Source organism: Dermochelys coriacea, chromosome 4, assembly GCF_009764565.3.
Source record: "Dermochelys coriacea isolate rDerCor1 chromosome 4, rDerCor1.pri.v4, whole genome shotgun sequence".
Lineage (NCBI taxonomy): Eukaryota > Metazoa > Chordata > Testudines > Dermochelyidae > Dermochelys > Dermochelys coriacea.
In genome coordinates, this window is record NC_050071.1 from 28,511,604 (window position 1) to 28,537,895 (window position 26,292).

Here is a 26,292-nt window from a genome sequence, read left to right on the forward strand (position 1 = left end):
TACAGCTAAACTGATGGGATTAGAAATATAGATGCAGCCATCTATTCTGTTAAGTGCCCAAAACTGGACGGGCTGATCATTGTGTTCATTCATTCCTCTACCCCACTATGTGGAAAAAAACACATCTCTATGGCTTATGCAGATTTAATGGACGAAAGGGAATCTTGTGTTGGTTCATGATCATGAACCTAAATTTACTACGTGGTTAGTCAGTGGATTACAATCCACACAGTTCAAGTGGTAGGCTGACTCAGTTAGGGAAAAGGTGAAGATTCCGAATGATCAAAATGGAAAATTTGTCAATTAACAATAATCAAGCATTGTGGGAAGTTTATCCATTTTCATAAGATTATAAATGTTTCTGCTATGATGGTTAATACCCAAAAAGCAAATGGTTTAAAAAAAAATTTTTTTTTTTTTTTTTTAACAATGCCAACAACATTACTGTCAAGTTAACAGCAGAAGGTGAAAGACTGAAATGCTCAGAGATCTTATCAAGATAGTTCATGACTTACTTGCCCCTCCCCATTGAGGCCCATTTCCAGTAAATGCATTTTAATAGATATATAGGTGTATGCATATACTCGTATTTGCATGTGCATGCGTCATGACAATGGATCTGCATTATACTATACATGTATTACATACCATATTCAAAAAGGGAAATGAAGTTGTGTCATAATGCAAGATTGCCTGTATTTTTATAAGTACAAATAGTGGTTGTGAATATTCAGTATTTTGCTTGTTCAGATGGTTGTAACAAAGAACAATTTCAACCCCCTCCCCCAAGACCATAGGAGCAGATTTTCAAAGGTGCTCAGCATCCAATAGCTGTTATTTTACTAAACAGGAGCTGCTGGGTGTTGGGAACTTTTGAAAATCTTGACTGCTTTAAGGGCCTAAATAAAAGTTACGCTCTTTTGAAAAATCCAGCTCCACAACAGATTCGGAATACTTTTGAATATTTGGCCTTGTGTTAAAAACAAACAAACTACCAGTTCAGGCATAAAGAGATAAAAATCATTCTTGCAGAATATGAAAAAGGCAATTAGTTTTAATGGAAGTTGAGGACCCACCTTCTCCTACCAAAAATAATCAGAGGAACATAGGATAAGATAATGGATTTGGTGTACTACGGTAACTTCTAAAGAGATTTCCCAATGAAATAAGATCCCTGTAAAATCTTCAGCTACCTCATTAACAGATCATGGGAGCTTCTGGTATAATTAAAATGGCTACATGGGGGAAAAATGTGAACAGAGGTTTAAGATTAAACTGTTCTTTACTGTACGCCAAGAATGATTTAAAGACGGCTTTGCTAAGTTGTATGGGCCTGATACTGCAAATGGCTAATTCAACTTTTGTTCCCCCACCACACCCACACACACAGAGCCCCATTGAAGTCCCCAAAGAGCAACTCAATCTCTGTCACCTACTAACTAGATCGCATGCCCTGATTCTCATGGGTGACTTTAATTTTCCTGATATCTGCTGGGAGAGCAATACAGCGGTGCATAGACAATCCAGGAAGTTTTTGGAAAGCGTAGGGGACAATTTCCTGGTGCAAGTGCTAGGGGAGCCAACTAGGGGGAGCGCTTTTCTTGACCTGCTGCTCACAAACCGGGTAGAATTAGTGGGGGAAGCAAAAGTGGATGGGAATCTGGGAGGCAGTGACCATGAGTTGGTTGAGTTCAGGATCCTGACGCAGGGAAGAAAGGTAAGCAGCAGGATACGGACCCTGGACTTCAGGAAAGCAGACTTTGACTCCCTCAGGGAACAGATGGCCAGGATCCCCTGGGGGACTAACATGAAAGGGAAGGGAGTCCAGGAGAGCTGGCTGTATTTCAAGGAATCCCTGTTGAGGTTACAGGGACAAACCATCCCGATGAGTCGAAAGAATAGTAAATATGGCAGGCGACCAGCTTGGCTTAATGGTGAAATCCTAGCGGATCTTAAACATAAAAAAGAAGCTTACAAGAAGTGGAAGCTTGGACATATGACCAGGGAAGAGTATAAAAATATTGCTCGGGCATGTAGGAAAGATATCAGGAGGGCCAAATCGCACCTGGAGCTGCAGCTAGCAAGAGATGTCAAGAGTAACAAGAAGGGTTTCTTCAGGTATGTTGGCAACAAGAAGAAAGCCAAGGAAAGTGTGGGCCCCTTACTGAATGAGGGAGGCAAGCTAGTGACAGAGGATGTGGAAAAAGCTAATGTACTCAATGCTTTTTTTGCCTCTGTTTTCACTAACAAGGTCAGCTCCCAGACTGCTGTGCTGGGCAACACAAAATGGGGAAGAGATGGCCAGCCCTCTGTAGAGATAGAGGTGGTTAGGGACTATTTAGAAAAGCTGGACGTGCACAAGTCCATGGGGCCGGACGAATTGCATCCGAGAGTGCTGAAGGAATTGGCGGCTGTGATTGCAGAGCCCTTGGCCATTATCTTTGAAAACTCGTGGCGAACGGGGGAAGTCCCGGATGACTGGAAAAAGGCTAATGTAGTGCCCATCTTTAAAAAAGGGAAGAAGGAGGATCCTGGGAACTACAGGCCGGTCAGCCTCACCTCAGTCCCTGGAAAAATCATGGAGCAGGTCCTCAAAGAATCAATCCTGAAGCACTTAGAGGAGAGGAAAGTGATCAGGAACAGTCAGCATGGATTCACCAAGGGAAGGTCATGCCTGACTAATCTAATCGCCTTTTATGATGAGATTACTGGTTCTGTGGATGAAGGGAAAGCAGTGGATGTATTGTTTCTTGACTTTAGCAAAGCTTTTGACACGGTCTCCCACAGCATTCTTGTCAGCAAGTTAAGGAAGTATGGGCTGGATGAATGCACTATAAGGTGGGTAGAAAGCTGGCTAGATTGTCGGGCTCAACGGGTAGTGATCAATGGCTCCATGTCTAGTTGGCAGCCGGTGTCAAGTGGAGTGCCCCAGGGGTCGGTCCTGGGGCCCGTTTTGTTCAATATCTTCATAAATGATCTGGAGGATGGTGTGGATTGCACTCTCAGCAAATTTGCGGATGATACTAAACTGGGAGGAGTGGTAGATACGCTGGAGGGGAGGGATAGGATACAGAAGGACCTAGACAAATTGGAGGATTGGGCCAAAAGAAATCTAATGAGGTTCAATAAGGATAAATGCAGGGTCCTGCACTTAGGATGGAAGAATCCAATGCACCGCTACAGACTAGGGACCGAATGGCTCGGCAGCAGTTCTGCGGAAAAGGACTTAGGGGTGACAGTGGACGAGAAGCTGGATATGAGTCAGCAGTGTGCCCTTGTTGCCAAGAAGGCCAATGGCATTTTGGGATGTATAAGTAGGGGCATAGCGAGCAGATCGAGGGACGTGATCGTTCCCCTCTATTCGACACTGGTGAGGCCTCATCTGGAGTACTGTGTCCAGTTTTGGGCCCCACACTACAGGAAGGATATGGATAAATTGGAAAGAGTACAACGAAGGGCAACGAAAATGATTAGGGGTCTAGAGCACATGACTTATGAGGAGAGGCTGAGGGAGCTGGGATTGTTTAGTCTGCAGAAGAGAAGAATGAGGGGGGATTTGATAGCTGCTTTCAACTACCTGAAAGGGGGTTTCAAAGAGGATGGCTCTAGACTGTTCTCAATGGTAGCAGATGACAGAACGAGGAGTAATGGTCTCAAGTTGCAATGGGGGAGGTTTAGATTGGATATTAGGAAAAACTTTTTCACTAAGAGGGTGGTGAAACACTGGAATGCGTTACCTAGGGAGGTGGTAGAATCTCCTTCCTTAGAGGTTTTTAAGGTCAGGCTTGACAAAGCCCTAGCTGGGATGATTTAACTGGGACTTGGTCCTGCTTTGAGCAGGGGGTTGGACTAGATGACCTTCTGGGGTCCCTTCCAACCCTGATATTCTATGATTCTATGATTCTATGATTCTAACTCAAACACTCTCTCACTCTTTCTACAGGCATCATGTACCCAGTATCCCACAGCTTCAGGAAGTCCTTTAATTTGTCAGCATGTGTGGATAGACAGAACATACATACTCCGTCCATGGAATTAAATTATACTGTATTGTATTTAATAAATGATGTTTACCACTGAGTTCAATGAAATGGTATTTTGCCACTGATTTCAATGAAAGCAGCTTCACCAAGAGGGGGAAAAGTATTTGGCTATGTAAAATTGTTATTAAGCACTACATCTTCAGCAAAATTTCTTCCAAGGTCCTGAGAAATCTGAGCTCCACGTTTTCTGGTTTCTGCTAGAGTGACACCACAAGTACTACAAAGGACAGGAAAACGGGGTTTAAATAATGAAAGATTTTGATCACACCTACAATATATCTATGGAATGTGATGTTTGTTCCCTTTGGAAAAGAAACTGAGAAGGTTGCAATGCAGGCTCTTAAGCAATGTAAACTGTCACGGGATAAGAGGGAAGGTCCTCTCATGGATTGGTAACTGGTTAAAAGATAGAAAGCAAAAGGTAAGAATACATGGTCAGTTTCCAGAATGGAGAGAGGTAAGTAGTGGTGTCCTCCCAGGAGTCTGTACTGGGATCAGTCCTTTTCAACAAGTTAATAAATGATTCGGAAAAAGGGGTAAACAGTGAAGTGGCAAAATTTGCAGATGATACAAAGCTACTCCAGATAATTAATTCCAAAGAGTTACAAGCGTTACAAAGGGATCTCATAAAACTGCGTGATTGGGCAACAACATGGCAGATGAAATTCAGTGTTGATAAATGCAAAGTAATGCACATTAGAAAATGTAATCCCAACATATAAAATGATGGGGTCTAAATTAGCTGTTACCACTCAAAAAAAGAGATCTTGGAGTCATTGTGGATAGCTCTCTGAAAACATCCACTCAATGTGCAGCAGCAGTCAAAAAAGTGACCAGAATGTTGGGCATCATTAGGAAAGGCACAGAAAAGAAAACAAAGTATCATGTTGCCTCTATATAAATCCCTGTTATGCCCACATCTTGATTACTGTATGCAGATCTGATCGCCCCATCTCAAGAAAGATATATTGGAATTAGAAAAGATACATTAAAGGGCAACAAAAATGAGGAAAGATTAATAAGACTAGGACTTTTCAGCTTTGAAAAGAGACAACTAAGGGGGGATATGATAGAGCTCTATAAAATCATAAATGGTGTGGAGAAAGTAAATAAGGAAGTGTTATTTACTTCTCCTCATAACACAAGAACTAAAGGTCACCCAATGAAATTAAATAGGCAGCAGATTTAAAACAAACAAAAGGAAGTATTTCTTCACACAACGTATTCAACCTGTGGAACTCTTTGCCAGAGGATGTGGTGAAGGCCAAGACTACAACAGGGTTCAAAAAAGAACTAGATAAGTTCATGGAGGATAGGTCCATCAATGGCCATTAGCCAGGAGGGCAGGGATGGTGTCCCTCCTCTGTTTGCCATAAGCTGGGAATGGGAGAAGGGATGGATCACTTGATGAATTACCTGTACTGTTCATTCTCTCTAGGGCACCTGGCATTGGCCACTGTTGGAAGACAGGATACTGGGCTAGATGGACCTTTGGTCTGATCCCGTACGACCATTCTTATGATCGCTTTGGTGAATTAAATAAAAAGGGTGAAAGTTTCAGGTAATGATGCCTACCTTTGAGTTTCCATCAGTTTTTCATTTTACTATTGCATTTTCCTATGTATTCCTCTACTTGTTGCTATGTGAAAGACCCACACAGAGGACGCTGATTCTCCTGTAATAGCGAGTCAGTCAGTGAAACTACTACAAAATAAACAAACTTGAAAAATAGATATTGTTTTTCCCCTTCATCATAATAGCACTCTTACTTGTAACAACAACAGGACAAAAATTTCCAGAGGGAAGTTTTAAAGTTGACTCTGTCCCTTTAAAACAGGGGTCTCAAACACGCAGCCCGCGGAATTATTTCCTGCGGCCCATCATAGGCGCTGACTCCACTGGCAGCCAAACTCCCAGGCCCCCCTCCTCCCTGCTCCTCCGCCTACCTCCCAGCATTTCCTGCCGCCAAACAGTTGTTTGGCAGCACTTAGGACTTTCCAGGAGGGAGGGGGAGAAGCAGGGACGTGGCGCGCTCGGGAGGAGGCAGAGAAGAGGCAGGACTGGGGCAGGGATTTGGGGAAGGGGGTTGGAATAGGGGCAGGGAGGAGGCGGAGTTGGGGCAGGGACTTTGGGGAAGGGGTTGGAATGGGGGCTGGGAAGAGGCAGGGCAGGGGCGGGGCTAAATGAGGAGTCTGAGGTATGAAGTTCAGCATGTGATTCTTTGCTGTAAGTAGTTGGGAAAAATGTTTGTTAAAAGTGGCAACATATTTTGTATGTATAGTTACTTTAAAAAGTTCCTGCCATTACAGCTGTGTTGATAGACTGTTAATGTAGATCATCCTCAGTGTTACTGACCACATAAGGAATAGTTACAGGTGTTTATATTTTATTAAAACCCCTCTTCGCATTACAGTTTTTAAAAAGTTACTACACTGACTTTTAATAGCATACTATATTACTCTTCATTTTTGACTATACTTTTGTATCATTGTATGAAAAGGTTTCAGTGATGCAGCCCTCGGGCCAACGTACTAGTCCTCATGTGGCCCTTGTAGTGATCCGAGTTTGAGATCCTTGCTTTAAAATAAAGTGCTAACTATATTTTAATGGCTATAAACTTTGTCTTTTGTAATCTTACAAATAAGTTTTTTTTTTGTTTAAAAAAAAGTCCTAAATTCACTTTTAAGTTTGTTTTTAGGTAAACAAACAGAACTTCTACTGAAATGTTTACCAAATGTGCAAAATATATATTACCTTAAACTGGTAACAAATCAGGGTTCTCCACTGACTAAAACGTAGGTGTTATGTTGTGGGGATTTTTTTTAAAGGTCATCTTTGCAAAGGAAATAAATGGGCTTGTTTTTGCTTCTTTATTATATATCAAGTTAGCCTATAAGGATCTGTTTTGTTAAATGATTTTTCTCAGCTTGTTTTTCAGTTGAGAAATTCAGGTTCTGTGCAAGCTGGAAAACTCTATGGTGACTGGAGGACTAGTGAAGTGACTGACTCACAAGAGTCCAGAGTAAAATCTGAGCAGCTAAAAAGTGCAGGGATTTTTAGTCAGGCTGCTTAAAACTCTGGTTTGGTTTTATGATAATATTTAACTCACGACTAATTAACATTTTTGAGAGAGGATATTTATCCCTTCAATTAACATCTTGCTCACAAGAAACATAATTTGAGCTACCCAAAAGATCCTTCAGCAAAACCAAGGAAAAGGAGACTTGAAATTCCTGATAAAGTTTTTTTTTTTTAAAAAGTAAAAACCCCCAGACTTTTATTTTTAAAATACATTACAAAGAAGCAAAACAGGACACATGGCCAACTTTAAAAGAATCCTTGCAGATCACCTTTAAGTTAGGCAGGTATAGGAAGTAATACCCATGCTTCCCCAGTCCCCATACCCTGGTCTTAGTAAGAGACTGCAAATACTTAATCTATCAAGTGTTAAGCAGCATTTTTTCAACCAATCAAAACATGTTTTTTAAATGGAATATGCTTAGAAAGGTAATTATTTTTCTAATAATTTATAATTCAATGGAATGTAGCAGCCTAGTTCTAACTGTGCAGTAACTACAGGTTTATTGTAAGCAGCTTTATTAAAAATATTTCTTAACTGATTTCACAGCCCCAATATTTTATAAATACTCTATGAAATCATTTCCCTTTGTGTTCACTGAAAAAAGGCACCTACAAGCATACAGGCATATCTGTGAAGCAGGAGGCCAGTGCATTTGCTCAAGACCATTGAAAAAATTCCTCTATTATGACTATCTAGAGAATTTGACAAGTTCTTTGATGTTACGTTCTCCAAATCAGCATATTTATGATGCTTTCGGGATACTTTTAGAATTTAGGTAATCCACATTTGATGGCTTTCTTTACTTCTAAGGCAAACTGCAAACATTTGGATGATTTCTAAAATAAATAGATGAATGTGATACATCATTCCTCTCTCCTTGCCCCAAAACCTGACTAGTGGGGACATTCAGCACAGAAATCCTGCTTCGCTTCAGTTTTCAGCTCTTCGCTTTGAAGTTCACCTTTGATTTCTACTATGAACATTACGTCTTCCAAAAGAGGAAGAATGTTTTGGTTTGGCTATTAGCTTTGTACGTCACCAGCCAGCCTGTTCCATGTTACACCACCATATACAATACTGGGCACTTCCAGGGAGACACTTTAGAAAAGGTAAACACAAAAGGCTTAAGGTCCACTCAAATTAGCAGCATTTAATGTGGCTCTAAGGACTAATTATGCTCACAAAGTACACCTGTGTAAATCCAAAGTAAGCCCAATGAAGTTGAATAGGGCACTGACTTCAGTTAAGTAGCTACACTGTTATAATCAGAGAGCAGAATTTGCCTCCCCGCAATCTGATAAATTTAGAGAGAGAAATTCTCTAAAACAATGGACTGCCCTTATTACCAAACAGCCAACATTCACAAATGAAAGACAAAATATTTTGCTATGTTCCATTGACAAACAGTACAATGATGTAGAAATTTCACCTACTACACTCAAAGCACCTACTCATTTCTTTCTATCGGCATCAAATACCCTGTATCCAGCTTTTTCAGAATGCCCCTTTATTTGTGACAGCATGTGTGGATACATATAATTTACATGTTCAGTCCATGGAATTAAATTATACTTTATTGTATTTAATAGTTAAATGGTATGTTTTCTCATCTATCGGAAGACCATCCAGCAAGATTCTGGACTGAAACAACTTTATATCTTGTAACTTCCTCTTGTTCCTGTACTCGATCAAATTTGTGGGGCTCTGATCACAGCAGAATGTTACAAGGCAGCTAAGCATTTAATAGTTAATTGTCAGAAGTGTTAAAAGGCACAACGCTTGACTTGAGCAGTGATTTTCCTATTCCACTTGTGTTGAGTGAAAAGGAATCAGTTTTAAGATACTAGCTTGAAATGAGAAACTGCGAATCTCCCCAGAGGAGAGGGAGAAATTACTATTGCAGGTTTTCCCTCTACCTTTTCAGTGAAAAATAAGGAACCTGGGAATGCATGTTCAACATGCTTATGGACTTGTATACTACTGAAATACCAAAGGGCAGAGTTGCTGTAAATTACTCCAAGTACTAAAAGCAATGTTCATAACTTCTGTATAGCACTTTGCAAATATTTACTTTTAAAAGAGATTAGTGAAGCTCTTGGTTTTCTTAGTATTGGTCAGAAATTCTTAAAAACAACAACAGCTAACTGCTACTCTACACCAAATTAATTTATCCCAACATATATTTAGGAATATACACTGCTATATTTTAAAAATATCAAGTTCCTCTAAGCTGGTAAAGCCTGAAGATTTTACATAAAGTTAGAGATAAAGTGTTTAACATTTTTTGTTTAAACTACACACACTTGACATCTGAATAAGGAGTGATGTAGTCATACTATTTATTTCATCAGTGAAACAAAATGTTTTATGGAGCTAAATTTCTGAGATTTTAAATAGAAAGTCATTTAACTTGTATATACAGAAAGTGTTCTTTCCATAGATATTTACATGACAAATATGTTAGAGGAGAACCACTATGACTAAGTCTCTACAAGCATGGCATCCTTTCTGAGCTACTCTCTCTGCTGAAAGAATTCATGGAAACCTTTGAAGTAAAATCTAAACAATTAAAATATGTAAACTGACTTTGTTCTATATTTCATAGTAGGTAAAGAAGCCATTAAATGATATTTCATCATAGGGATTCTGGAAACAGCTACACAGTAGAGTTTTACATCCACCCTCTTTTCAACTTTCAGGATGAAACTAAATCTCTTCTCACTTGACAGGAGAGATATAATAGCGTACTTAACGATGCACGGGTAAAATTCTAGTTCATCCTCCTCGATAGATACTGGTGAGCCTTTCTAGTTCTTTGCAGTTGTCCATGGGCAAGGAGTCTGCTTTCTTTCGGAGGCGATCATCTCGGTACACTTTTGCTGCGTACAGCAAGTCTGTTTCTTAAAAAAGAAAGATTTTTAGGGTTAAAGTAGTAATTGCACGTGTATGCAGGACTCTCTCTCACTCAGAACTACCCCAAACATCTGACATCTAAATCCTCCTCACACCTTGCATCATTCTGTTTGCTGCTTCCAATTGATAATCATAGTGACATCAATGTGTCGTTTTATTGCAGGCTTCCCTCTGCTGGATTTCCATCAGCATTGCTTGCCAGTTTGAAGTGCAATGCTGGTAACAGACTTTCAGTGTTCTTATATTTCAATCCGTACTTTCTGATTTCAGAGAGATTCCCTATCCCCCATTACTTGCTTACTTACTGCACACCAATAAAGATATTGACCACTTCACCTCTGTGGTCAGTGATCTTCTGTGTGATCTTAATGATACACCTCTAGTTACCCTGGCAGTGTTCAAAATCCATTCTGAGAGTTAAATGTCTTTTAGACCTAGTTGTCCAGCTCACGAAATATGCCAGTTTATCAGGCATAAAATAATTCCCGTGTTCTGTTTTATAGGAGCTCCTGCATTGTGGAGTATCTGAATTGCATAACATCTCTTTTTTAGTCTCAGATTAAAATTCTAACTAATAAGTCATTAATTAAAGACAAACAGTTTTGGAAAGAAGTTTTTAAATAGCAAAGAATGACATCTAAAAAACCCACCATTGAACACTGAGCAGATATTTTCATAAATAAAATACAAAGCAGGAATAACTTATTACACATATAGAAACTCTAATTTTTAGGATTTGCTATTTGTTTGGTTTTTAAAAGCTATTTAGGAAGTTTTATTAGGTTTACAAAATCAATGCCTTGTAAACATCACAAACAAAATTATGATATTACTGCATAATGAGACAATCATCATCAAATCCCTCCAATTTAACAGGGCATTACCATATTACAGAGTGAGCCTCTTTACACCATCTAGGACATATTGTTTCCAAAGTCTTTATGAAATTGAGTGAAACTTCTGACTCTTCTCTTGTTCAGCTTCACTTCTGCTGTTGCAAGTATGTACTCTAGGGTATTTTATCTTTTCCTACCTTCCTTTCCCTGGGCTTCAGAATCTGCCAAAGTTTTTTAATCAGCTCATCATTATTTTCTACCTCTGTGGTATACTCTCGTATGTCTGAAATGTGCATTTCTATCCTAAGAAACTGGACTGTATTTTCCCCTCATTTAAAGTCTCTAACTATACAATACTGATTTTGGAAGCTGAATGAGAATTTAAACAGGAATCCCAATCTTTAGCAGAGCTTCGCCATCCTGACTGCCACTATTATCTCCCCTAGCTCTCTCCTCTTTTTTTAAAGCTTGGGCTAGAGCTGGTTGGAGAATATTGATGGAACCATATTCTACTGCATTCTACTGTCTAAACTGAAACACTTTGAAAAAATAAGTTCATTTCACTTTTAGTTCAGAAGAAACCCCTGAAAAAAGTTCTACTGTTGAAACATCACATTTCGACTTTTTGGAATGAAACATTTAGATTTTTCATTTTGAAATGATTATTTTGATTTTTTAAATTTTGTATTATATACTATACAAAACATTTAGATGGTCATAAAAAAACATTTCAATCAACCTGCAATGACTTTCTTCAGGAATTTTCCTTCACAGATCATTGTAAAGTTTTAGGCTTCCATTCTGATTCAGAATGAAGTCAAATTCCAAAACCTTGGAAGTGTTTGCAAAATTCATCGTCTGCACACAGCTCTAGTTAGGACAGAAAGGTTTTGGAAAAATTACAGCTTACCCCATTTGAGTACAAGCTGCAGATGCCCTCTGGCTTTTTTTCATAATTAAATCTTTCTGCTGATAGCAATGAAATGGCACAATGAGGACAGGTAAGAGGTCCAGGTAGAGAGAGCTGTACCCTATGTGCTCTCTGACCCCCCACAGCTCTGACTGATTCATAGATACTAAGGTCAGAAGGGACCATTCTGATCATCTAGTCCGACCTCCTGCACAGCACAGGCCACAGAATCTCACCCACCCACTCCTATGAAAAACCTCACCCATGTCTGAGCTATTGAAGTCCTTAAATCATGGTTCAAAGACTTCAAGGAGCAGAGAAGCCTCCCTCAAGTCAACCATGCCCCATGCTACAGAGGAAGGCGAAAAACCTCCAACTCTGTAACTGAAGTTCTTACAAATCAAATTGGATTTCCTGCTTCAGAGATTTTAGGCAATCCTTTAAGTCCAATGTTGTTTCTCCTTGATCTATTTTCCATATCATCCAATTTATGCTACATCTCTCTCTCTCTCACTTGTTTGTCCTAGGCCAGACATTTCTAGCACTGTGACTCAATATTCCACATCAGTAACTTCTTTCTTTACTGCTTGAATCTTGGATGTCTTATGTCTTGTAGTCAGACTCAAAGATCTACTCCCTAATGTTTGCCCTGGTTGGTGGTTGATTTTCTCTGACCCACTTATTCCTCCTTGTTTTGGGTGCTTTGTCTTCAAATTGAAGTCAGAGAGGCCTCCCCCATATTGCGAGCCTGAAGGACTTCTTAGCGAGGGTGGTTTTTTTTTTTTTTTTTTTTTTTAAATTTGGGGATGTTTTTGAATGGTCCTTCCTCTGCAACCGTGTGCTCTGCTTTCGGGGGGGGGGGGGGGGGATTAGCGGATATGGGGGATGAGGGATCAATAAAGGCAGATTACTTTGCTATCCCCTCAGAACTCAGACATACAGCAGCCATTTAGTTCAGCCACATGGTGATCCCCTACCTGGATTTGCTATTTTAAACCACATTATATGTGTGAGACTTCCATTAAATATTGAAATTGACATTGAAGAAAATAACCCGCCCAAAACCCATCCCCAACTCTGCTTTGATAGGGTATTTTTTAAATCAATTTTTGATTTAGAGAACTTCTACAGAATTCCTACCCTCCACATCCCTCCCCACCTTTTTTTTTTTTTTTTTTTTTGCAGCTTCTTGCATTGTGCAAAAACCCGCTGTAAAACAGAAACAAAGGGACTAAACAATAATATGGTATTACTTCACAAAAAGATCATGTTGCATCTATTATGAGATGGTACCTATGTACCCTTACTATCTTAGTACCCGAGCATGTCTTGTTTTTTTAGCAATTATTTTAAGGAGAAGTCACATCAACATTTAAGCTCAAATCTACAAATACATTTGTACGTTTCCTATTCTAAATAGCAAATGTATCCTGTAGAAAAATAGGGTTTAGTTGAAAGCCATTTTTTTAAGCAGGAAAATGTTATTTGACCACATTTTATGACAGCAAATTTCAAAATGAAAAAGTTTTCATTCCTAACTGTTTCTCCTTTCAGTTTAGATTTCAAAACAATTATTTTGCTTTTTACTTTTGGAAACTTCACCCACCCCCTCTCACCCTTATTTACTCCCCCCACCTTTTACTACTGAAAAAACAAGCATAAGGGGCAGTAGAGATTAACAAACCTCAGAAAGTGGGAAAAACTATTTTTCTCTCTGTCTTTTTTGTACTTTTCCCTTCAGGATGATGTTGGCTAGAAGTGTGGGGTTTTTTTAGCGTGAGAAGGTGGAGAATATATGCTTAAAAAAATGGAAAGTGAAAAAAGTAAAAATAAATTATTATTTGTGTTTAGTTTCCATTTTTCCATGTTTAAATAAGTGCGGAAGTGCACCCCCTCCTAGTTTCACACACTTTAAAAAATCTCTATTGCATCAGTGTTTCCAATGGGGGAAAAAAGGGGAATGTGAAGAGGGAGAGAGAGGGAAAAAAAAATCAGAATTCAAAACTCAAAATTTTAAATTTGATTTCAAAATTTCTCAAAAACTGTGAATGAAAAATGTTTGTTCAAAATCTTTCATGGGAAAAAATTATTTTGTCCAACTCTAGTATTAATGATTCTAAATTAATTAATTCTAAGCTTCACCTAAAGGATGTTAATTTATTTTGGAGGGACAAAAAAATAGGGATCCAACTTGTGTTTGTGTCTTTTGATTGATCCATGACCAGTGAGTGGAAGACTTCATGGTCTTGTAAACATCTGTACTGGTCCAAAGAATATCTAGTCCCTGTAAATTGTGAGATATTGGAAGTTAAAAAACAGGTCATTTTTCTTACTCACTTCAGTTTTGATGTGATTTTTTGCAGCCTGACCTTCACAATCTGACAATGTTTTATGTCGCTCACATGTATTAAAGGATTGGATTTGCGCTCTCTCTCTTCTAAAGAGTAGCTGGTTAAATTATATTTGAATTAATGTAGGTAAGAAAAAAATTAGTAGCCTAAACAACCTGATTTTTAAGATCTGATATTGCACAAGTTGCTAGTTCTTGGGAAGGGAGATAAAATGATAGAAAGTGAAACATTTAATTTGGACCCCAAAGATGTACATGACACTGAAATTTCAATGTGTCATTTTTAGTGTGGTCCAGGACTAAATATAGGAAGTTCAAGACCTCAGGTCAAAGTAAGTTTTCCTTCTTTCCCATTATTAATGTAGTCAAATTAATAAGTGTCATTCAATGCCAAAAATTTACAGCAATTCACTTTCTAAGAAATGGTCAGTTAACAGAACAAGGAATCTATCGTTTTGTAGGTGGCAGTTTCCTTCAGTCATCAAATAAAAACCTTGGGAATTAACACAGACTACTTGGTGTACTTTTAAAATGCAACAAATGTGAAAGACTGGCCTTTGTATTGATTCTTTCATGCAAATCACATGTAAACACTTTAGTAAAAATAGTCACTTCATTCTATTCTAATACAGAAATAAGCTTTTCATGGTAATGCATCTTTTTGAGAAGTGCCAAACATTACTCATTGGGTAAACTTACTTTGCTGCCTCTCCTTCCAACAGTTATTTCGAATGTTAGACACATAGTCCTCTTCCACACTCTTTTCCACCTTCTGTAATGACGCTCCTTTGTATTCATTTCTGAAGTCCTTGCTGACATAATAAATGACACCCAGGTTTTCTGTTTTCATTTTGATGGTCTGCCCTGTACCACTGTAAGAGACACATGTGTTATTTTTTTTTTTATATACACAATATGTATGTTTCAAATGTTGCCATTGGTTAGTAGCAATAAGGTTTCACTGAATACACTATTTCAAGGTACAGAAAAGTCAGAGTTGTAATGAAAAGCAGTGGGAGTGTCATGTTTAACAGAAAAAAATGTTTACATTCATATGAAAACAGAACTTCTTCCTTTTACCTCTCTCCATCTCCAAAAGTAATTTTAGTAAGTCATCTTTGTTTTAAAACATTATAAATAAATAAGTATAAAACAACCAACCAACACTGGAACCTGGCAAAACAAAAAATGAGGTTCCCAGCCTGCAGCATTTCACTCTAAAATGTTTTACTGCAGCCCTTGAGAAATCCACCTGCATACTGGCATATTGTGGATTAAAAACTCATGGTTTGTGCGTGCTCTGGAGGAGTGGTGCTTGTATCACAGGAGCTTAGTCTCAAAAGGGAAGAACATCTCTCTCCTATGGAGCTCAAATGCTGCAGGAGAAGGAGCTTCCTTCTATGAAGTTCAGCAGTTCTGCAAGAGAGTGAGAACCCTTCAAGCAGTGAGAGCAATTTACCTCCTGCATCATTTGTCAAAGGAGTTATTTCTTTCAAGAAAAAAAAAATGGAGTTTTAGATACCCTTCCATCTGAAATAGATACTAGTTTCAACACCTGTATTCCCTTCCAGACAGGCAGGGATAAAATATTGTAACAAAGTCTACTCTGGGGGAAAAGGGGGAATAGAGAATTTCTCCAGCTTTCATTATAATTCAGACCTTAACACCACAGGTCAGGAGGTTGTTTTTGTCAACTGCCTGACTTGATGCAAGTAGAAGATGACTCTGCAAAGCAGATGTTAAAAAGCCATGCAAAGGAATAAAAAGGCCATTTTAAAAATGGAGAAGTATTTTTTTAACAAATTTAATCAGCATTACTTACGATCTTGGGTACAAGGCATAAGGAGGATTAGAAACCATCAACTGGCTCAACAAAGAGACAAGGATCAATACAATAATAGGCATCAGCTGGATGAACACAGAAAAGCCTCCCTATGGAACAGAACAAATAAGATTTGGGCATTTCATAAAATCGGGATCAAGATAATATGCAAATTTGGCAGGGTTTAATCTGGGATTTGCTTTTTAAGATTGAACACTATACCAATAACCTAAAAATCCAAAAGACCAACTGCTTTGTAGACAAATTACAAATTTTAAGCACTGTCAGATATCCGTACCCCAAAATCATTTATAATTATTATTTGTACTCTAATAGTGCCCAAAGACCCCAATCAAATATTAGAACCCCATTTGTGCTGGACACTACACACACACACACACACACACACACAAGAAAAAGGCTTTCCCTATCCCAACAGTTTACAACCTAAGTATAAATGGCATTAGTTAGTTAACAGGAATGCAATACATATTGCATCATATAACACCGAAGAGATGCATTTAAAACTCCAGAGATGTAATTCAACGACCACTGAAGTCAATGAGTCTTTTCACTGATTTAATGGACTGGACCAGGTTTATATAGATGTCAAATAAGTAGCTAAATGCAGGTACACAGCACGCCACACTTAGGGCTATTCTGAAATTAGTCCAGAACAGCTATTCTTAAGTAACTGCATGTGTGAATGCTCTTAACTTAATCCATTTTTAAAGTAGTTTAGGATAAATGTGAATAAGGCACTCTTATTCCAGAACAAGAGTGTCCAAATATGAAGTTATTCTCAGGAGTAGCTATTGTGTTTTAAATTAACTTCCTACCTTAATATCAAGGTGAAAAAAGATTGGACTTTTTAAATTGGATTTTTTTTATTTTGTTATTTAAAATTATAAGTTCCTTTTTAAAAATAAACCCATTTAAAAATGAAATCTATATATTTTGTATTAAATTGAGGCCTAAACTTATTAAAATTTAGTTGTAAATGTGTAACATGTTTTGATAAGAGAAGTTTATATATCCAAAACATTTAGTGTTGTTTTAATAAATTATATAGCGGTTTTATGGTGTTAAATTAAATTCCAGTTACCATCCTAATTCAGCTAGACAAATCATGAGCAAAAATTATTTACATAGTACATAAGCGATGTATCAGTCACTATTTTTAACATAATAAATGTAAAATTAATAACCTGAAAACATTATGTTATATAATTGCTGAAATAAATGCCTATAGTTGTACCCTCCTAGGTAGCAAAAAGATGTACCACATCTAATGTAAAGACTCTTATTTAGCTGTAAATCAAAATATGTTAATAGTTATATCAACCAATGAGAATGCAACTTTCTTTAGAAAATAACTGAAGTACAGATGGAAAAGTTCATTAAAATTATTTAAATCAATGATTTCCACTTGGTGATTTAAATCAATCTGCCCTGCTCAATCCAAATTAATTTTCAAGTACATACAAGCTCTTAGTGACCAGAAACTAGCTTAAATCATTTAGGATGTTAGTTTGGGATCTTTTGTTCTGTTTACCGCACCTTATGCAAATCTTCATGTCTGTTTACCAAAGGAGCTAGGCTTTCCCTGTAAAAATATTTCACTTGCAAATTCAGGCGTTCCTACAGAGCAAAAGATTCCCCTGCAATCATGCCATGTATACGACTATAATCTTCTTTCTCTAGCAGTAGATTCAGGTCAAAACCACTCAAACATACATCACCCCTCTCCTCTTCTCTCTCATGTCCACTATGACGGTGTTGATTAGGATGACTGTAGCCAGCTCGACCATTAGAAAATGAATGCACACTACCTATAAAAAGAAGCATCAACAGTCAAGAAACACCTGTTATAAACACACAAGTTGTGTAAGAAACTAAAATGCCTTGATGACTATAGACTGGGGAATTAATATACAGAGTGAGACATTTAAAATAGCTCATATTTAAACTTCTTATATTTTGAAATTTGCATTAAATAAACTAGGTCTTATTTTTGAAAACTTACAATATTTATGAATTTATGATTTCATGTACTCTTGAGGTCACCACAGCAATCAGAAAAGGAAATTGTAGCAATATACAGAGGAAAAATTGCTTATAGTAGATTAGGAAAATAATAGTTTTGATTAAATATTCTAAAAATCATCATATGAACTCAGTGGTGCAGCTCTGATAAATACCTATGAAATATTAATGAGTAAATACCTGATGGAAACGCTCCTCCAAAGAACATATTGAATAAATCCTCTGGAGTAATATCAGCCTCACAACCTCTGTGGAAATTAAATCTACCATTGCCAGGGTGATTGCATGCTTGCTCTTCACTGCCTGTAAGGTCATATTGCTTTCGTTTTTCTGGATTGCTCAGCACAGCATATGCATTTCCAATCTCTGAAACAGGGAACACGGAGTGCTCACACAAATGAACAATAAGAGCTGTTCTGTAATTACAGTTGTAATTTCAGTCAAGAACTTGCTGAAGATTAGCATCATTCATAGGTGATACTGTACATTACAAAATCAAGTGCAGTGGAACAGGGTGTCCAGAAACATCTTAGGTTTCCTACTCCCTCCAAGGCTCTGTATCATGGTAAAGTAGCTATAGAAGGCTGGACAGTTACGTTTATATCTTCAAAGGAATCTCTTCATCTGCTGAAATATTTCCCCCTCGTTGCAATTTAAAAAACATAGCTTTAATGTGAACTCAAAAGTCAGGTAATTGCAAGATTTGGCTTGATGCAACAACATTAGCTCTACCATGCAGCGACTTCTGTATATTTTATGGGTTACATTAATAGGCATAATATATTAAGATTTACATTCAATAAGAGAAAGAAATAGAAAATACTACACATGCAATATGAGAGTTAATATTAGTGAATCAACCTTAACTTTTGAAATTATCTGACCTGTGTGTGCTTGATCTTGGTTACTGAGGTGCAGCTAGAGCCATATTTTTTTACACTGTCATGTGACACTGCTAGCAGTGCTGCTTTTAAATGACAGACCAAGCTACAAGAGATTACACAGAAATCCTGCTATAGGACACACACTTCAAATACAGTTATCAGGGTTACTCTGCCTCATGGTAAAGATGGTGGTGAGAGTTTGACATCCTCAGTAGTGGAGAGAAATTAGAAAGAAGTCAGTCAGCTCATAACAAATACACATGAAGAAAACTTATTGCAAAAAAATGTTTTAGACAAGGTATTTTTTAAAGAACTTTTGCCTATGTTGTGCCACGAACGATCACAAACTGCTAATAACTGATCACAGCAATTCAAAAAGTTGTGTTTTTTTTATAAACAGAATTTAGAGGAAATAAAAAGACAACCTGATCAATGTTCTTAAAATAAAAAGAATAAGCCCTTGGACAACTTAGTAAAATATGTGGTCTGGCAGTATTCCAGAGACTGATCAAATGATACTTCTGAAATGTTAAGAAAAATACACACTTCTATTAAAGCAGTCGAGACTCCAACATTCCCCAGCACCATGTTCAACCCATACACTGAAGTAACATGCATTTGCTGAAGAACCAGAAGACAAGTAATTTAGTTTAAAATATGCAACCTGAATGAAGAGTGAAATAGTGAAATTTGATTTTGGAAATCTTGAAGTTAATACATCAGATCCTCGTTAGAACGTGGGGTTCGGGATCCATGAGTTAACCGCGTTATAACAGGGGTCGTGTTATCATGGATCCCAATTTAAATATTTAAATTTGGGATCCATCACTGTGCCCACGCTATATGCAAATCCGCGCTCTAGCGATGTGCGCTCTAGTGAGGGTCCGCTGTACTTGAAAGTATTATTAGTCACAAGGTGAAAAAATGTAAAACAATTTTTAAATTTGACAGTGACTTTTTAAAACAAATACAATTTATAGAATAAAGTTTAGCTATCAAAAACACGTGTAACTATATTAAGACAATTAGCAGCAATTAGATTACTCATAGCAATCAAGTTATTTCCCATCTTAAACCCTTAATGTGTCATAATTAGTACTCTTGGGCAAGTCTACACAGAAAGTTTTGTTCAGGGCTTAAACTAGAAATAAGAGCCTTGGTAGTGTTTTGATTTGTTCCATCACCAAAAGACCATGTAAAATGAAAAAAAAATACTATAGTTAGATTTCACTTGAGGAAAAACAATTATTTCGGAAAAGTTCACATTTTCCTTCAAGTATTCATGCAATATTAAAGGATGCTTTTTTGCCAAAACCTTTCCCATCAGCAATTTAGCCTGATCCAGGAGAAACCTTGGCAGTCCTAGCTGTCTGGATATTAAATTGAGCTAAGAATTGGTCAAAAGGCAGTAGGAATTTGGTCCATTTTGAACAATTCTGTTTTTGTCTGAAAAAAAAAAAAAGTTATACACACAAAACTCTAAGAAAAAGGTAATATCATATCATGTGACTGAGTGAAAACTGCACTTCGATGCAAACTGCTTTTTTTTTTAAACCTCCAATAGCAAAGGCACAATCAAATTTATACCTCATCAAACTGCACTGGCATTAAACCAAGCATGAACTTTCTTGATGTGATTTTGCATAGTCAGTCTAGATGCTTGGAATGGCAAATGTCAATGTTTACACTGAAAAACAAATTACTTGTGTTCATAAGATAAATTAATTATATTAATTAATATGTTATTATAAACCTTTTGTTGCCAATATAGATATATACTAAATAATGCAAATTCGTCTCTCATTTTGTGTTCTTTTAAGTCAGGATGCTACAAGATAGAAATATCTGAAAACATGGTTTTGTAACAGCTACCACCAATAAGTACTGTTCTTACTACAAATGCCCCACGGACCAAAAGCACTGGTAAATATGTAAATGTTATGATGGCATAGTATGCAAAAACATGTAAAATGTCTTCATATTAAATTAACCATTTTTATTTACATGCATACACTGAAATGTCCCTTAGTTTATACATACGACCAATCATTTTCCAAAAAAGTAATTATTTAAGGGTCCTTTTTGACCTACACAACAAACTGTTGCTTGGTCCATTCTATGTGGATAAGATTAATCAGTACTAAACCACTGTGCTTTAACACAGCTAGTTCTGTACAGTAGATGGGCCCCTTATAGTCTAGAAGACTTTCTCCACGTACAAAGTTTAATTATAAAAACTTTTACTTTTAAAAGCATCTGTTGCTCCAGGTGCATGGTTTTTGTCTGGATGAAATTTCAAAGCAAGCTTTCGATAAGCCTTCTTCAAGTCTTCTTCACCTGCATCTTTTGACACTCTGAGTACTTCATAATAATTTTTACTTTTCTTTATACTGCAGAAAAGAGTAAGCAAAAAGATTTCAAATATCTAAACACAATACAGTTGAATATAACTGAAAACAGAAGTCACAGCAGATATCAAAATTAGCATATTTATATAACTAAAGATATTCTATAAATTAATTTATAAAAATTGCACCTTCTTGCACAAAGGTTATTTTGCTATGTACACATTATTTAGTGTACTCAGAGATTATTCTTTTTAATCCTTTTTATGCTATGAAGCTAATACAACTGTAAGAGAGGGAACTGGATTCTGTTCTAGCTTGCACAACTTCCACAGAATCAGATCATCTTTTTTGCTAATGCTACCATCAATCAGAAATAACCCAATTTGACTGAGCAGGATGGGTAGTCAGAAAAATATGTTTTTATATATAAACAGAAGATCTGATTTGGATATCCATTGACAGAAAATATCAATTGCCACCTCACAATACCATTCCAAAAATCATTTTTCAGAGAAGAAATGCGCTTAAGCAATTACATGAGATATTTTGATAGACAGGCATACATGTGGATCCCAGAAACCTATTTTACTTCTATAAACTGCTTGCATAAATCCAAAGAAATAATAAATAAAATAGCACTAATCCTATATTCGGATGACCTAGAATGCTTAAGATTGCATTAACTCTACGGAAAGCCTTAACAATTTTGATACTTAAAACTTTGTTTCATCCTGATAGGAACTGTAATATCAGGACAATGATGTAATAATTTGCTGCATTTTAAAACACCCAGAAATGAGGTGGAGACAGAAGCCACAGGGGACAGACAGCACCCTAAATCCACGGGAACAGGAAGGTTTGATCAAAAGCAGGGCATTAATTTTAAATCCAAACTGAATTATGGGATAGAGAGTTCAAAAACATAAGTAAAGTATTTTGGAACTGCAGGATTCTCCCCTATAACTAAACTAAGGGTTTGCCAATGTTGCAGTACATTGGCATTTGGTGAAAACCGGAAGAAAATATTTGGTGCAAGCAAAAAACAGAAAAGTTAATGCCCAGAAATTAAACAATAAAGCATCCAAGGGGCCTCCTGACTAGTAGGCAGCAAGATGGCTAACACTACCTTCAGACTAAGGGGTTGCCTTTCGGGGTTTTATACCACTATAAATGTATGGGAATAAGATAAGCACCTTCATACTGGTCTGTAAGTGTATCCACACAAGGAGTTTGTATCACTTTAAATATGCCAGTTTCTAAAGTGATAATGCCATAGTGCTCCAAAAGCTGTGTGAAGACCAATCACCAAAGTTGAATAGGTAAAAAGGTAAGCAGGTCTTTGGCTGGCTCATGAAATGAAGAAATTTTATACAGCAATGGGAATTCTACAAGTAAAAGTATGCTAGCCTAAGAAGTCAGGTCAGACCATTTTACATGGTATTGTTAAAATCACAGATTGATCAAGTGGTGTTTCATTCAAGGGATCATTTTTCCTGTGTTTAAGTAACTGAGTCTGTGCTTAGGCATGATGACCACAAGAGCATTTGCCTTAATTTCTGAATTCATTGTTTCCTTTAAAGTCTTCAGTACCTGGATTACTTTTATTATGAACACAACTTGAAAAACATGCATTGGTGCACTATATGGTAATGAATGACCATGAATTAACAGTGTTTGTTAGTGTTAAAAAAATTAAAAACATTTGAACACTCTAATGCCATCCAACTAATACTACTCACCCCAAAAAACCTTTACAGCATACAAAAAATTCTGATAGAATTAAGACAACACACAGGTTTAATTGTTTAAAAACATTTAGCTTCAATTCACACCAATTGTCTATGAAGTAAACAGACAGAGAAATTAAAAACTATACATTGCCAACAGCAAAACATTTGTCCCAAACCAAAGATGTCTGTAATAGCACGTCAATTGTTTCACAAGTAACTTACTATTAACCTTAACGAGAAAGACTATCTAAACAACACTTCACATCATTAAAAAACTAACAGATGTACAATTCATGTTCCTCAGAATTCTGGCTGTCATGCCAAGAGAGGAAGGGTGGTGAGGTGAAGGGTGGGATTGCTTTTCTGAGAGATTTCATGGAGTTCTTTGATGGAGTTTGAGGATATCACAGCTGACACTCCCCCACAGGACAGTTTTAAATCAGGTGGACTTTGATGCCTGTCCAATTTATAACTGCTGCAGGAACTTTTTCATAAAGCCTAGCAGGGTTTTCCTCTGTCACTTTTCCCTTGAATACCAAATATTGCAGCTTCTAGCTTGCACTGTTCAGAACAGTGGTGCTCAATCAGGGGTATGCGTACCCCAGACGGTATACAGTGGTCTTCCAGGGGGAGCATCAACTCATTTAGATATTTGCCTAGTTTTACAACATGTTACATAAAAAGCATTAGCAAAGTCAGTCCAAATCTAAAATTTCATACAGATGACTGTATATACTATATACTATGTTCTATAAACTATACACTGAAATGTAAGTACAATATTTATATTCCATTGATTTTATAATTTATGGTAAAAATAAAAAGTAAGCACTTTCAGTAACAGCATGCTGTTGCTTACAAAATAAGACAAAGTAGTTTTTAAATGAGGTGTAACTTGGTGGCATGCAAGACAAATCAGCCTCCTGAAGGAGTCCAGCAGTTTGGAAAGGTTGAGAGCCACTGGTTTAGAAGTCAACATGACTGCTGAAAACTTCACATTTCTAACAACCTAATTAAATAAATGTTCCAATTTCTTTGTTTGTTTTTTGGTTTTAATCCATGATGAACACTCATACTTCCATTTTCAGTTAGTTTTTTGACCTAAGCAGTGACAATAATTTGAGACATTATCTGTTTAAACCCTTTTATCTATGTTCTTGTTCATCATCTACACTAAGACTGCAAAATGGTCTCTCTTTTCACTGAGTTTGCAGAAGCAGATGAAGAAAGATTGGATCGGACTTCAATAGGGCCACATGACTTGCAGTCTTTTCGGTATAGTTTTGGATCAATGGAAATGTGTTCAGGCAATTTTTTGGCTTACTTTCTAAATTCAAGTAAACTGCAATTACAGTAAATTTTAATCTTGTCTGGTAAAATTCTTGTTGCTATTATCTCATCATTCTCACAGACTGGCATAGTTCCAATTCAGAATAAGGACTCTTCCTCCAAGCCTTCCTCTTGTACGAATAAAAGAACACAAGACAAGGCAAGAGATGTAATACTTCAACTAATTCTTCACAAGAATGTATCTCAACCACAGCAACATTTCTAATCATAGTAGGAAATTTTAGATATTGTGCAATTTACTTGTGCTAAGGTTTTATATTATTTTTTAAGAATATAAGACCTGGAACACCTTATGCATTTTAAATTGCTTTATTAAAAAAAAAATGTAAAATATAACATTTCTGTGTTTCTTAGACTCCTCTTCTGGGGCTGCCAGAGACAGCTGCATACCCACAGTTGACAGCACTGAAAGGAACAGGAAGGATGGATTAACATGTTTCACAACTAATTCCTCGTTAAAGGGGTTTTAAAAAGTGTATAAAAACAGTTCAGAATACATGTGTTCTGTGGATCTCTGGTAGTCCACAGAACCATTTCAGGTGTTCTGCAGTGCTGCTTCTAGCGGAATGGCAAAGAATGTATCCACCTGTGATACTGGCAAACGAGCTAACCTGTGTATGACCCATAACAACTTAACAAGAGGCATTACAATTGTATCAGGACAATTCACTTGTATGTGAATATCAAACAGATGTACTAGACAAGCAATCACTAACCCGTTCATTTGTAGTAACAGAAATCAAGGGTAGATGCTAAATGTGTTTGCCTGTGTACCTGTATCCTGTTAGAAGTTTACCATTGTAACCAAATTAGCTTTTAGATTCTAAATATTTTCATGCCTTACATTATGTATAAGAATGTCCAGTTAACTTTAAGATCAAAGATGTGAGATACTGCAGAAACTAATATTATCTACATTGTCTTCAGCTTATCTATCCCTTTCATGCTGAATGACCGGATGTTGCCTTCTAGTGTAATTAGATTATGGTGTATACCCAGGGAAATGTTAACTTCAAAGTGGTGGGTCAGTGCATGCTCAACAAAGAGGAATCCTCAGTCATATGCTGTGCTCAAAGCACCTGACAGCCCGCTTTTCGGGTCTGATCCTGCATCTCTTGTCTGCTGAACTTTAAACAGGGAAAGTTTAAGCCATGGGACTGAGATCTTCCAAGTAGTTATTTGGAATACCCTGAAAAATGCAAGGAAAGGCTAACGGAGTTTACATAAAATGCATTTGGATTATAAGCTTTTGGGATGATTCCAGAGAGACTTTTGCAAGCCAGCAGACTCATCCATCACTGCTACAAATCTGATGTAAGGACCTTGCAAAAATTTGTAATGTATATAATCTTTTAGCAATTCAATAACTTTCTTCTCTTTTTCTCTCAATAAATCTTTAGTTAGTTTATTAAGGATTGGCTGACAGCGTGACATTTGATACTCATATTGACCTGGGGGGTAAAAGTCCGATCCTTTGGGATTAGTAGAACCTCACATATGGTGAATTGGGTTTTCAGTAACCTCTAGTTATATTATACCAGTTTGCCTAGATGGGAGCCAAGGCCTGCATTGCCTAAAGGGGACTGTGTTTGGCTTCTTGTTAACCAGTGTGGTGGTGCAGAAGCTCTTTGATACTGGTTTGGTGACTACAGAACAAACCACCAATTTTGGGGTATTGTATGCCCTGTTTCTTGCAGTCTGCTCTGAGTGTGGCACTCTCAGTGTGGCCCATCCCAGGCACCCGGTCACACCACCTTCAAGCAATTCTCGTTCCTAAAAGTTGTAACCCTGTCCAGGACCCTATTATAGTTTGTGTGTGTGTGTGTGTGTGTGTGTGTGTGTGTGTCTTAAATAAACTAAAACAAGGGTGGAGGGGAAAAATCAAGCTTCTCCCACTTCTGTGTGGCTGCTTCCTGTCTTTGTTATGCTTGTTTTCTGTAAATTCAGCTGTGATCAAGAAGCAAACTCTTTGCTTCTG

At 37.2% G+C, this 26,292-nt stretch overlaps 1 protein-coding gene across 4 annotated transcripts in view; it reads right to left on the reverse strand.

Moving 5' to 3' along the window:
* Positions 1-6,707: 6,707 nt before the first annotated feature.
* The window catches only part of DNAJB14 (DnaJ heat shock protein family (Hsp40) member B14), a 33,231-nt gene continuing 13,646 nt past the window's right edge, over positions 6,708-26,292 (reverse strand). For 2 of the 4 annotated variants that reach the window (XM_038399240.2, XM_038399244.2), the window contains 6 exons: positions 21,131-21,276; positions 18,183-18,368; positions 17,694-17,788; positions 15,957-16,066; positions 14,834-15,006; positions 6,708-10,025 (listed from right to left, as the gene is read on the reverse strand). In XM_038399240.2, coding sequence (XP_038255168.1) covers positions 9,901-10,025; positions 14,834-15,006; positions 15,957-16,066; positions 17,694-17,788; positions 18,183-18,368; positions 21,131-21,276 — 835 coding nt within the window. In that variant the 3' untranslated portion in view covers positions 6,708-9,900. Of the gene's footprint in view, positions 10,026-14,829; positions 15,007-15,956; positions 16,067-17,693; positions 17,789-18,182; positions 18,369-21,130; positions 24,720-26,292 lie in introns of those variants that run through there. The other 2 variants (XM_043512837.1, XM_038399241.2) reach the window with 2 other exon arrangements.